At 41.5% G+C, this 13,746-nt stretch overlaps 1 protein-coding gene across 2 annotated transcripts in view; it reads left to right on the top strand.

The window, feature by feature from the left end:
* ELK3 (ETS transcription factor ELK3) overlaps positions 1–13,746 on the top strand; it is a 42,350-nt gene that overhangs the window by 11,065 nt on the left and 17,539 nt on the right. Inside the window, exon 2 of one of the 2 annotated variants that reach the window (XM_071764507.1) lies at positions 6,744–6,952. The exons of the other annotated variant lie outside the window; for it this stretch is intronic. Coding sequence (XP_071620608.1) covers positions 6,746–6,952 — 207 coding nt within the window. The 5' untranslated portion in view covers positions 6,744–6,745. The remainder of the gene's footprint in view (positions 1–6,743; positions 6,953–13,746) is intronic. 2 annotated transcript variants of the gene reach the window in all.

The following is a 13,746-nucleotide window of genomic DNA, read 5'->3' as shown; positions in this document are numbered from 1 at the left end:
TATTTGTCATCATGGAATGGAATTGTTTTTTTCATCTCCAACAGAAGTTTTTAAGAACTCCCATAACTGTTTATTTCATAAATATGACTATACTTTAAAATGAGTATGGTTTAGCAAAATCTCAATTTCTAGTACAGAGAAACGGAGGTTAAAAAAAAAATAATCCCAAAGCAGTCATGTTCTTCCACATGTTATTGCAGCAGTCATCTCAAGGGTTAAAATGAACCTGAGACACTTAGAAAAATAAAACCAGAGCTGCTATTACAAACTGGGACAGATGTAGGAGGCCAGGTTTCCTGTGGCCCATTTTCCAGTTTCCTGGCTGCAACCTGCAGAAATAAAGGAAGCCGAATGTTAACGTGAATGAGAAGCTAACAATGCCCCACGTCACACTGCTCAGAGAAACGTGCTGTTGGCCAGAATTAGGATACAAAAGCAGTAAGTAAATGGACGTACAAAAAAATATACACATGTCTCCAGAGTAGTCGAAAAGGGGAAAAAAAAAAAAAAAAAAAGGGGCATCTGTAACACGGAAATGCTGTGTGCTTGCAAAAGCACACACTTTCCTGTAAGGGAAATGTAAGTGGAGGTGTGTGCCTGCTGTGGTGGGGCATAGGAAAAGGAGCTGAATCTTTTGCAGCTGCTTTGGCTACAGAAAGAATCAGCAGTTTCTTCAGACACTAAAGGAAATTAATTTCCCTGCCCTGGCTCTGCGTCTTGATCCTTCTCATGTACATGTCTAATCAACATCTCTGTGACTACCTATAGTGCATAATGCTGGCTAACACCTTTTATGTCTTCCTGATTTAATTGATCTCCAGCTGATTTTTCTTCAGCCTCTGGGCTTCCCAGCCAGTCTCTCCCACTCAGCTGTTCCACCTCTGCCCCGAGACCCATGATCTGGTTTATAGCTCAGAATCCCAGATGTTCATCTGCAGACCCTCCAAAGCAACAATGGGCTGGGTTTGATCCTAATGCCTGGAGAGACTCCTAGTTTGAGCCTTCAGAACTTGTTTGTGTTGACTGTCCAGGATCAGCAGTCTATCTCGTTATTTTACCATAGAGTGGGGAGAAAAAATCCGGGTATGAAACCTGGAGTTTGTGGGAGAATGAATGATACAAGAATGAAATATGAGAGAGTAGCTGTAACATAATTGTACAGAAAGTAAAAAGCTCTTAGAGGTTCTGAATGCTACTGCTTTCCAGCTTTCTGCTTTTTTTCTCTAGCTTTTCTTGTACCAGAGTCCTACAAAACTTAATACTACTACCTTTCTTACAGCTCACATCATAAATCCTTCTGCTACTGAGATTTTTATTTAGCTGGTTTTGTTTCTTAACTTCCTAATTTTTTGCTGTCTGGAATTAAGATGGCTTGCTTATTTGTTTTATTTTGTCCATCAGTCAATGGCTTTTTTTTTAATCTTAATGCCACTTTACTGACATTTTGTCACCTAGAACTTTGCATGTATTGTCTTGCTCAAAAAAAAAAAAGGCAATGTGGCTCATCATTAGGTGTATTCATACATCTTAACCATTTCTAGTGTAACTTGCATAATGTTTTCACATTCTTATTCATGTGCTTGATCATGTGTCCATACATGTAAAGTCAGTGTCGTACACTAAGGGGAGAGCCTGTGTTTGGCACTTAGGCCTTTCACCTACGTAAGGAATTTGGGACCTCTCTTGACAGGAAAATCATCTCCTAGATGGAATGATTTGCCCTGTGGATGTGTCTGTCCTTTTCTATGAATCTCTTCAGGGTGAGCTTACAGAATGGACTTTGCTGGCACCCCAAGTTTAGGCATTTCCTATGTCCCTTATTTGGCTGAAATCAAGAGGAGCAGTTGATCCCAGCAGAGATATTCTGATTCTGATGCCTTCTTCCCATCTCAATCCTGAGCTTAAAATCTGATGTGTGGAGGTGACATTGTGTGACACTGATGAGGCAGCTGAGAGGTTTTGTATGGAGAGGTGCACATTGGAAAGGATGTAAAGTGGCAACGCAGAGGGTGTTGGGGTGGCGACTGTCACAGCAGCTTGAGAAATGGACTTGCAGAAAACTTGGTCCTGAAATACCCTTCTGCTGTCTAACACTCTGCATTTCAAAGTATAATTCCTTCTAGCTATGCCAGTTATTACTTGCATGAGTGGTTGTGGAACTGATCACAAAGTAAAATTACAGGGCTATTTTAGGTCAGGTCAACCCAGCAAATTTTGTTTCATGGCTTAGAAAATACCTTTGACTGTGAATTGCATTGTATAAATGTTTTGGCCAAACCATGTGGGTTAATGGGTGAAAAAATTTACTCTTTTGTCTCTGTGAATTCTGATTGGCACAGAATATATGTTTCTTACATAGGTTGCCTGTCTTGTTCTGTACCATAGATGGAGGTCACTATCTGAATATGTGATTTTTAAAAACTTTTTTTTTTTCTAATCCCTGTAATTCAGTATGTGGTTCCATGTATTATTTATTGCCCAGCATTCAAATCCTGTACTGAGTACAGAATTACCAGGAGTATTTCTTATTACTATTTAATATTAATAAAGAGATGAATGAAATGTGAATTATATGCCCTGTAGGAAGTGCTTAACACCCATTTCAGTCAAGTGAAGGCAAGATGCTGAATTCCCCTTCAGTCAGTAAAAATTCAAAAAAATTAGAAAATAATGACAATAAATGAAAGACAATGAAGATTTCTGACTCCTCTCAGTTGTAATTTATAGTAACTTGTACTACAGCTAGTACACTTTTGTCAAATAACATGTCTTGTAATATGTCTGCTATGTGATTCTTCTGTGCCACCACTCAAAAGAGGCACAAGTTAAGGCTCCGTGTGCCATGGGGCCACGTTGTCCTTCCAGGGGGATAGTTCAAGCCTTGTGGTGTCCAGAGAGAAAAGCAGTTTAATGCTTCTGTTGGCCTGACTGGAAATGAAATATTTTGTATCAGTTTAAAAATCCATCTACTGCAGGATGGTAGTTTTTGGCCACTCCCTGTGACTCACATTTTAGAGAATGGAAATGAGATGAAAAGTTTAACATCAGTTTACTGAATTCGAAGTATTTAAGATTTCACATCACCATATATGCTGAGCACAAAGCTTCTGTTAAAGGTAGTTACATCTGTGAATATTCAGTGCAACTCAGACTGAATGCCTCTAGCTGGGTGCTTAGAAGAAAGGGACCATACAATTAATGATCAGCTGAAAACATAATTTGCATGATTTGCTTCATGTAGGAATTGTACATAGGGTTGTTATACAAGCACCATGGGAAGCTTTATACAGGAACTTGGAGGCAGATGGAGGGATGGAGTACAATACAGCATTGAGCTGTTTTAATCTCATTTCAGTAAGGGCAGACTTGGGTCACATCCAGTAGAAGATTTATGCGCCTACCAATTAGGCACATCGATGCTGAATTCTGAGGTAAGCAAGTCCTTGATAAAGCCTGCTCAGAGCCACACACTTGGAGAGTCGATGGGAAGGCAAGCAGAGTGGTCTGCTTCAGAGGAACAGCCTAAATCTTAATTCCACCACAGCCATCTGTCCTGGATCTAGCACCTGAAGTGCCCTCCAGAGATTGTGTGTATCTTAGCTGGCTGAAGAACAGATCACTAAGAACTGCACTCCTTTGAAAAAGGTGGCAAGAACTTTTTTATTCAATAACCTGATGGAAGTAATTTCTTCTTAAACACTGGGTCAGACAGAGTGGGTGCTCCTGTAGAATGTTCTCACCCAGGCTTGCACTGCTCATGTGTTTTACATTATGCCTATGGCTGAAGTCACTGTGAGGCCCACACTCCATAGATAAAGTGGAATCCAAAACTATTTACATTTTACAAACTATAAGCATCAGAGCAGTAGCTGTGGAGACCCTGTGAGTGCTCTTGGGCAGAGGTGGAAGTGGATGGAAGAGACTGTGGTGAAACACCTCTTGCTGTGAGTTTAGTTGCACCTAAACTTTCTCACGAGACATGATTGCTGATTATCTGAAGGAAGACATCATTTAAGGTCTGGATGAGAGAATTTTATCTCTGAGGTACTGCACCATTTTGGCTAACGGCATGGTGGAGTTTGTACTTGTTCTTCTGTAGCTCTTTTTTTTCCATCTTTAATTTCCTCAGCTAAAGTTCTGCTGACAGGTTTTTGTAGCATGGGATACCTGTGCATGTTTTAATACGCTTTTGATGAAAGAGATTTATAAGGTACTTCTAATTTTCCAGAGCAAAAAAAGAGTTCTCTTTGTGATTTCTTGTTTGAAATAATGGTTTAAAACTTGAAGTGGGGAGATTAATTTAGATTAGATATTAGGAGATAATTCTTTACTATGAGGGTGGTAAGACACTGGCACAGGTTGCCCAGGGAAGTGGCTCCCTGGCAGTGTTCAAGGTCAGGTTGGATGGGGCTTTGAGCAACCTGGTCTAGTGGGAGGTGTTCCTGCCCATGGAACCAGATGATTTTTAAGGTCCTGTCCAGTGCAAACCATTGTATGATTCTGTATTCTATAACTGTCTGGTACATACTGACATTATGCAGAGTATTGCTGTATCATATATGATACACAGAAACTAGATTATTTGTAAGTAATACAGCTGTATATTCCCATATATTTTGTGAACTAATTTGCAAGATTTATAAATACAAATTTAAAAATGTGTTTATATGATGCCAGATTAATAGGGGTACTTTATTAGCCATCCACTGAAGATATTAATACTTGCACAGATGGTGTGGAACTTTCAAAACCTCTTGAGCGAGTATATAGCTTTCACATATATTAAATTCTAGCTATACATTTTGTTCTTACACTATTTAGGAAAGGATTAGTATAAAGTGATAAAAACTGCAATGAAGCAAATGAAAGGCTTTGAAGGAGGCACATCATCCATGTAGGCAGCTCTGCTTCCCGGACAGCCAACTGTGCTGGGAGCCCCTGTCATCTCCTGAAGGTGCTGTCTGGTTACCAAGTTGCACAGCTGGGTGTCAGGGACAGGTATTTTTGTCCTCGGCATTCAGACTGGATTCTCAGTTATATTAGAGAAACGAAGCCTTTGCAGGGATATTAAAACCATCATTAATTCTGCAAACCCTTGTTCGACCAGTGCACTTCAAAATTATTTGGCTCAAACTAGAGCTCCAAATTCTCTTTTTCTGTAAAACTATTGATAACATTTTCCGGTATCCTTAACTTGCTTTTCCTCTAGTGAAGCTTATGTATTTCATTTTCCCCTTTTAGCTACCGTGTTGTGAAGAGAAGCTGATTTAGTTAGTAGGACAAAATAAACACGAATTCCATGGTGCTGGGACAGGCTGGAAGAGGCACCGTTCCATGTGCTGAATGGTTGGGAGCCTTGTGCCCTCTTGTGGTCAAGGGAAACGTCAGGGAGAAAGCCTGGTAGGGGCTGGCCCTGTAGTCTGTTAGGACACGAACAGCAATATATGTAGGAAATAAAATGAGCAAGGAGGTAAAAAAGTCACCAGCTTGTTTAGATAAAGACAAAAATATCCATTGTTCCACGTACAAAGATAAATCAGGCAATAATTTTCCCCATCAGCACCATCATCAGTTAGCCCAGTAGTACCACCATCTCTCAATTAGTGTTAGTTAGACATAGCATGTCCAAATCAAGTATCAGAAGAAGCCAAGAAAAAAACATTTGATACAGTGTTAAGATGCTAAGGCTGGCAAAGTTGTTAGAAGTGAGGAAAGAAATCTCATTTTGTAGTTCTGCAGTTTAAAATATCAGCTTTAGCTGTATCTTCATTATAATAATAAATTGTCTTCAGTAGTAATGGTCCTGAGTTTTAAGTTGTGTATGTGCCTGTGCTGAGTTGCAGTATAATATTTTTAAGTTTATCTTTCTATTGGAGTGCCTGAAAAAAAAAGGTTTACTCTGGAGAAGGCTCAGTAGCAGAGGCACTTAGCAGAGAAAAAAAAAAAATTCAAAATAATTTCAGACAACCTTAGAAGTGAGACTCGGGTACTGTTAGAAGTGTTCCTAGTTTTTGGTCATGAAAATGAAAGAAAAGATCTGTTAGAGAAGAGCTCAGGGTAAACATCACTTATTTTATTATGCTTGTGTATACTGAACTTTAAGCATTTCTGCAAAATAGATAATATATTTTGAGCTGTTTTTAATTAGCAAGCAGAAGCAGCAAGAGCCATTTCGGACCTTGGAAGAAACAAAATAGAGAAAGTCTGTATGACACCAGGAAGGCAAATGTGTGTGGTGGGAGGAGGAAAGAGGATGGTTTCTGGCCCTCTTACCAAAGGCAACTACTCTGGTCTTTGCTTTTCCTTCCCCTCTTCACAGGGATATATGCAGACAAGTTGAGAATTCAGTATACTTCTCATGATGGTAAAAAGCATTTTTTCAGTTCATCTAAATGGATAGCTACATCAGGTGTATTCCCCCCATCTGTTCCTTTGAAGGGTGGTTTCGTACACCAAAGACACCAAGTGAAGATGACCCAGTGAGCGATGTGAACTGTACAGTTATACTATGTGCCCCTTCAGAAAAAAAAGCAGTGGAAAAAATACAGAAATGGGAGAGCAAGACCTGTAGCATCTTGGGGATGTTTGGTTGCAAATGATACAGTAGCTTCCTTTGCTCAATTACCTAGGATGCCTCCTGCACAGAGCTTATAAGTGAAATGGGTGTTGGGTGGCACACCTGCTCCCAAAGGTTTTCACACTGTTTGCAGAATTTCACTGTTGCTCTCCTTTGTCCCTTGTAGGTATGGAGAGTGCAATCACACTGTGGCAGTTCCTTTTGCAGTTGCTGCTAGACCAGAAACATGAGCACCTGATTTGCTGGACGTCGAACGATGGCGAATTCAAGCTACTCAAGGCAGAAGAAGTGGCTAAGCTGTGGGGACTCAGAAAAAACAAAACTAATATGAATTATGACAAGCTGAGCCGAGCGCTCAGATACTATTATGACAAGGTAAATTTTGCTATTCTCGTGCAGACTAAGAAAATAGAAACACTATCATTTAATATTTCGCCTCTATGTGGAAACTATTCAACAGGTCCTCTAACTAGTTTTTACCACAGAGAACAGTATGGAAGGCAATCACAGTGGAGGTAAGAGGGCAACTAAAAGATGCACAGGAAAACACTGCGTATCCCGTTTCCTGAGGAGGGGAGGCTTTGACCTAGGTTTACACTTACTGATGCTTTCATGTGTTTATGTGTTTGGCTACCCAATCTTTTCTGTAGCTTTTGACAACAATAAAATAACTGTTGATAACGGAGAACTGTTTGATTATTACAGCCTGCATAGGATCTTCTGGAATTCAGGGAGGTGATAGAAAGCAGTGATACTGCAATGCAGCAGGCAGATTGGCAGCTTTACCAGCTGGTTATCACCTGTGTCAGAAAAAGGAAAAGACACACAAAAAACCCAACAGCATAGGGGGTGGGGTTGAGTTTTCACACATCTTTTGGAGAATAGATCTTGGTGTCCAGTGTTTTAGCTAGTCTTGCCTGACCTTTCTGGTAAATCTTTTCTGCAGATGTAATAGGTCCTAATTTGTTAGCTGGAGATACAGTGCTAAACACTTGCAGTTACATACAATTTAGAAGAGACCAGTAGAGGTTACTGGTAACTAGCACCCCTGAAAATAATTTTTCTGTGGTGTGTATAGTATATGACTGTAGTAGGAGTTCGTAAGATCACTGTCACCCTCGTGAAAACCATCCCTCAGTTTGGCATTTAGTCCTTGGTCTTTTTCTTCACCATGAAGCAAGGTGGCAACAAAACAACAGAGAATGCAAAAATGAAAACAGAATAGCCAGGGTATTCTGTATTAGATTGCTGTAGCAGAAAGACATTTTAGGGGAATATCTCTGATGTATCGAGATTCTAAAAGGAAAATATTGAACACAAATATGGAAGTGCTAAAATACCTTGCATATTCACCTTTCTCAGTTTTAGACTCAAGCAAATTTCTGTATTCTTTCTCTAGCATTTTTGGATGTACGTTGCATTGTTTTTGCTAATTATTATTAAATCTTTTCAGGATTAGTTCCCCTTCAAAAAAATATTAAAATAAATTAATAGGTTTTACTATTTCCTATATTATTGAAGATTAAAAAGGAAGACTCTTAAAGATTTTATATATTAAAAAGGAAAACTCTATAGCCATGCTTAGTGGTCTGTTCTCACCTTGATTTTTCAGAAAAGGCAGTGAGAAGAGATTATATGGTGAGTAACACCAGTGTTCAGCACTTGCTGTCTGCATAAGACAGAGGAAACTAGAGAGTGTTGATGAACTCAGTACTGTTGCTGTGTATTATTTGTAGTGCACCAATTCTTGAAGGCCACAGTGGGGCTGGGTGCTAAAAATGCAAAAATGTTATGACTGCAAATTCAAGGCATGATCTGAAGATCAGACTTTTTGTTATTCACATTCAACATTGGAAGGATTCTTTCTCCTGCAGGATTTTTTTTTAGTTTCAGATTTAGAGCTGGAAGTTCCGCAATGGAATATATTTAGTATTTTGTCTACTAGAAGTCAGATTTTTCTAGTTAACATGTTTCAAAAGTGGCCTGACTGTTGAAGGCACAAAAGGATTCAGAGAGGACAGTACAGCGGGTGTTCCAAACAGTTGGTGTGATGAATTCCCCTTCACCGAGTGTTAAAAAGACTTCTGCTCAGCATGGGGAAGCTTGCATCATTATATGGCTCCAACCCCTCTGATTATAATCTTGACTGGGATCAATGGAGCCAGAGTGCCTGCTGGTGGATGAACAGGCAGAGCACAAATACGCAGTTAAGTGACTGAACAGGCACGGCTTAAAAACAAGGGATGAGATATTTGTAGCACTTGTCCTTCAAGATCTCTCTGATCTCTTCAAATCAATTGATATAATTGCTCCTTCCACGGAGCTCCCTTTCTTCTTTTATCCCTTAACCTTTCTTTTTTTTCTTACCCTTGTCCTGTTTTCAGTTGCCCCCCGCAGCACACGAGCGCTGTGCTCTGTTTTGTCCCTGCTCACACAGCATTTGCCAGAGGAGTGGCTGGAGGGTTTCCTCACGGGGCTCTGGCTGAGGTGATTACTTGCTGTTATTGCAGCCACATTCTTGGACTCCGTGCTCTCTCTTCTGGTTGCAAGTTTTATCTAGGTTTGGCACAAGGATTTTGGCTGTTTTTCCAGGAGTTGTGCAGCCCGGTGGAGGTCGTTGCTCCTAGATGGAAAGAAGGATAAGCTTTCCCTTCCCCATGTATTGTGATCAGGGTTTGAACCCCAAACCAAAGTCATGGCCACTGCTATTTAAATCGAAGGAATAACTCCTTTATCAGGAAACAGTGGGGAGTTCTCACTTGCTGTGCGCGTATGGTGTGTTGCGTCCTGTTTTTTTCCAGGCAGAAAGGCAAACTATTGGGAGTACAGAGGGACAGGGGATCTTGCTGCAGGTTTTGACATTTGAGACATACTGGCATAAGGCAGCAGCTAATGAATCCTAGTAGGCTGGCAGGGAGTGCTTAGTAGTAGGTTCAGACCTAGATGGTTCCTCTGCCTTCAGTTCAGTCCATGCTGCATAGCACAAAAGGGAAGAAGTCAAGGAAGGAAGGAAAGGCTCCCTGGCATTTTTCTTTCCCCTCTGCAAAACAAAAGGGGAAGGGCTGAAGGGGTTGAAAGGGTATCTCTCAGACTTCTGCACTCCTTTCCCGTCGATGATTCACCAGTTTGTGGGGTAATATTAAGAGCAGTTTAGACGCTGAGGTAGCCTTATGGAGCCTGCCTAGATCTTGTCCTTTTCCTTGCTGTTGGCAGCTATGGATGTGTTGACAGCTGGATGTGCTGGAGCAGATGGGATGCACACTGAGCAAATGGGAGAAACATTGTGCTTCAGGCTGGGGTGAGGCAGCAGGAAAGGCAAGAGGTGGAACTCTGGGCAAGATTTCCTTCAGGCTGTGGAATTATCAACAGGGACTTCTTTACCTATAACCCAGATGCTCTGGCAGTATGTGAGTTGGAGGCAAAGGGCAGAGATTTTAGAGAAATATGGTGATACACAGGGCAGGCCTTCCTTCCTCAGGCTGCTTTCTTCTGCTGCTGCATACAGCTGACACTGAGCTACTGCTTCATGGTTTGTCTTTGAAATTATTCACCGTGTAGAAATAAAAACTGATCACTGGATAAATGGAGGCTTATGAGCTCTGCTGTTTTGCTTGGGGGGAACGCTGGCTTGTTAAAATTCATCATCTGATTCATCTGAACTTAAAAGTAAATTAATTCCAATATTGGAGAAAAAGAAGACAATTAGGACAAATTCCTTAGCTTGGCTTTGAAAGCAAGCATGACATGCTGTTAAGGCTGATGGCTAGATTTATATTAAATTCACATATAAAGCACCCCAGGAAATGTAGAGTGTGGCATGTCTTGATTGTAATTTATTATCATGATTCTGGTTGCTAAAGGTTTGCAGATAATTTGAAGGCTTTCCGTTTCCTCTTCTGTTTGTTCCCCAATTTCCCTTCCCCACTTTTATTTAATGCATTTCCTTTGTTGCCTTAACAGAGCAGCAGAATAGATGACAGTGCTGAGGAAAGGCATCTTGCACTCTCTCTACCTGAAGCATGAGCAGCATGTCAATCATGTTACACACTTCTGCTGGTCAAAAACCTCTTGTAAGGCTTTCAGGCAAGGAAACCCTTCACATCTGTTCTCATGCAGAGCACTTTAGCTTGATGTGTAGAACTAAAATACCTTTGTAAGTGGGATTAGTAGGTTTCTTTTTGTTCAGGTTGCTCAGTTACTTTGTTTTTCTCATAGCTGTATTGACACATACCTTCTGGAAGTCTCTAGAGGTTTCAGGAGTACTAAAGATTCCGTGAATATTTCAAGATGACACCACAAAAGGGAACTTTTCCCCATTAGGTTTTTGGATTGTTTTTTTGTTTGTTTGTTTATTTGGGTTTCTTTAGGGAAGGAGGACAAATCCAGGAGATTACATGCAAATACTGACAGTAATAGGATGTAACAGTTGTGAAAGTTAAGCCCTCATAAGTGCAAGAATCTCAGTTACCTGGGTAACCCTAATGTCTGCATGAATTATGCTGCATCTTTAATTACACAGTCACATACTTTTGTGATGAGCAGCTATTCAGTATTTTTTTGCATCCTCTCTGAGCAGTATGTGGCCCCAGATGTTACTCAGTGAGTGTTATTCAGTCTTCTAAAGACAGGATAAATCATTTGTGTTGCAGTCAATGGCTGCCCTCTCATTTAGAAGGGCTGGCAGTATGATGTACAGTATGTAAATACCATGGGCTTCATTGTGCTTGGTGCAGTGCAGGGGACAGGGCTTCTTGGGTGCTCTTAGGCTTGAGAGATGCTCATGGCATTCTCTCTCCTCCTATAAGAGGTCAGATGCAGTAGCCTGGTTATTAGTTCCCCTTTTAGTGCAGAAGTGTGGGTAGCATCAAGGAAGAATTTTCTTGGAAACAGGGCCCCTTGCATGGTCTACTTAGAGAACTTCAGGATACAAAGTGGTAAGGGAAACTATTGTTTTACTTTTGGGAAGATATTCTCTTGAGTTGCCTCAGGGGAAATAGAACATTACAATGAAACAATAGCAGTATAGTGGTGCTACAGTACCAGCTACACAGTTTGTAGTGGTACAGGTAATATACCTGTGGTATAGGGTACAGTGTGGTACAGGGTATAAGGAAAGCACTAGAAGAAAGAAGCACTAGAAAATAGCTTTATAGAGAATTGGAAAGAGTTTCTTCCAGTTGAGCTATGACTACAAATGAACTGCATAATCTGATGATCAGACTCATCAGGAGTGATGTGGAAGTCAAGAAAGTACTTGTCTGAAATAGCATAGAAGTGGCTATTGAGTGATCTCCTAGGGAGAGATGGAAATAAAGATTTTGATACTTCCTAAGAAGTGATGGGTAAAGGAGAAACCCCAGAACATTCCAAAAAGGAGTGACAAATTGTTGATGCTTCATGTAACAAGAAAGAGATGTGCAGTGAATTGCAGCAGAGAGATACCAGAGAACCTGGCCAAAGGTGCCAGCTAGAGGAATGGCCTTTGCCTTCCAGATGGAGGTGGGTGAGGAAAGACTGAAATGCAGCTAAGTGATGGCTTTGCACTTCGAAAGGTCAGTACAGATGTACAATGCATCTGTGCCTCCATAAAAAATTTCACAAAATCTGGCTTCTACACACAGAGTAGAGTAAGTGTAAGTGCATGGAACATGGTGGTAATTAACAGAATCTCTCTACCTGAACATGCTGATGTGGACACACACTGTTTTTTTGGAGATAACCGTGCAGCCACCAGTACCTCCTGCTAGTTTACAGATTTTGGACATTAGTGTGAGAGCAGCTCACTCTCTGGGTAGAGTTACCAAAAGCTGGAGGCAGCTCATGTTTTCATAGAGGCCTTGAGAAATTCATAGCCTAAGTGTCCCTACATCTGTTGCATCCCTCACTACTCTCAGAGCCAAGGACTCTGCAACACATCCAAATGGGAGTTAAGTGCAGCAGCTACAGCTCTCGGGCACCCTGATTGTAGGTCACTTCCAGTGAGGAGGAAAAAAGTCCCAATCTGGTCTTCCTGCCACTGAGGCCCTTCATTAGTCTGATGTTCAAGTAGGAACTGGCTGCAATTTCCCAGCTCAGTGTCCAAGTGGCTCCCTGCACCCAGCAAACTTGCTAGCTAACAGGTTTGAGCCAAGCCACTAAAATCCTTGTGTCACACTGGTAGTACAGTTACACCTTAGAAGCAGGAGGATGAGAAACAAAGAGGAGGAGCTGGGAACAGGACAGCTATTATGTAGTTCCCATCAGAGAGGCATGGTGGGATGGCTCTCATGACTGGGATGCTGCAATGGATGGTCATAAGCTCTTCAGAAAGGACAGAGAGGGAGGAGAGGCAGTGGAGTGGCTCTATGTGTTAGGGAGTGTTTTGATTGCATAGAGCTTGATGATAGTGATGATAAGGTTGAGTGTTTACAGGTAAGGACCAGGGAGAATGTGAATGAGACAGATATCCTGTTGGGTGTTTGTTACAGACCACCTAACCAGGATGAGGAGGCAGGTGAAGCATTCTACAAGCTGCTGATAGAGATCTCACAATGTCTTGCCCTTGTTCTGGTGGCACATCTGCTGGAAATACACCATAGCAGAGAGGAGACAGGCTAGGAGGTTTTTCTAGTGTGTGGAAGATAACTTCCTGACACATCTGGTAATTGAGCCTGCCAGAGGAGGTGCCTCACCAGATCTCATGTTCACAAACAGGACAGGACTGGTGGGAAATGTGGTGATCAGAGGTAATCTTGGGTTTTGCAGCCATGAAATGGTGAGGTTCTCCATCCGTGGTGAAGTAAAGAGGTGGGGTCACTGACACCTCCACCATGGGCTTCTGGAGGGCTGACTTTGGGCTGTTGAGAACAGTGGTTGAGGGAGTATCTTGAGAGACAGTCCTGAAGGACTAAAGGGTAAAAAAAAGCTTCTCTTCAAGAAGGAAATGTTAAAAGCAGAGGAGCGGGCTCTCCCCATGTGCCCTAAGACGAAATGGCAGAGTAGATCATTGGCCTGGCTAAACAGGGAGCTTTTGCTGGGATTCAGGCAAAAAGGAGAGCTTACCTTCTTTGGAAGAAAGGGCAAGCATCTCAGGATGAGTACGGGGGTCTCATTAGGTCATGCAGAGAAAAAAAATTAGAAAGGCAAAAGCCCAGCTGGAGCTCAGTCTGGCCACTGTCATAAGGGACAAC

Source organism: Heliangelus exortis, chromosome 1, assembly GCF_036169615.1.
Source record: "Heliangelus exortis chromosome 1, bHelExo1.hap1, whole genome shotgun sequence".
Classification (NCBI taxonomy): Eukaryota; Metazoa; Chordata; class Aves; order Apodiformes; family Trochilidae; genus Heliangelus; species Heliangelus exortis.
This window is presented reverse-complemented; position numbering and strand designations above follow the sequence as displayed.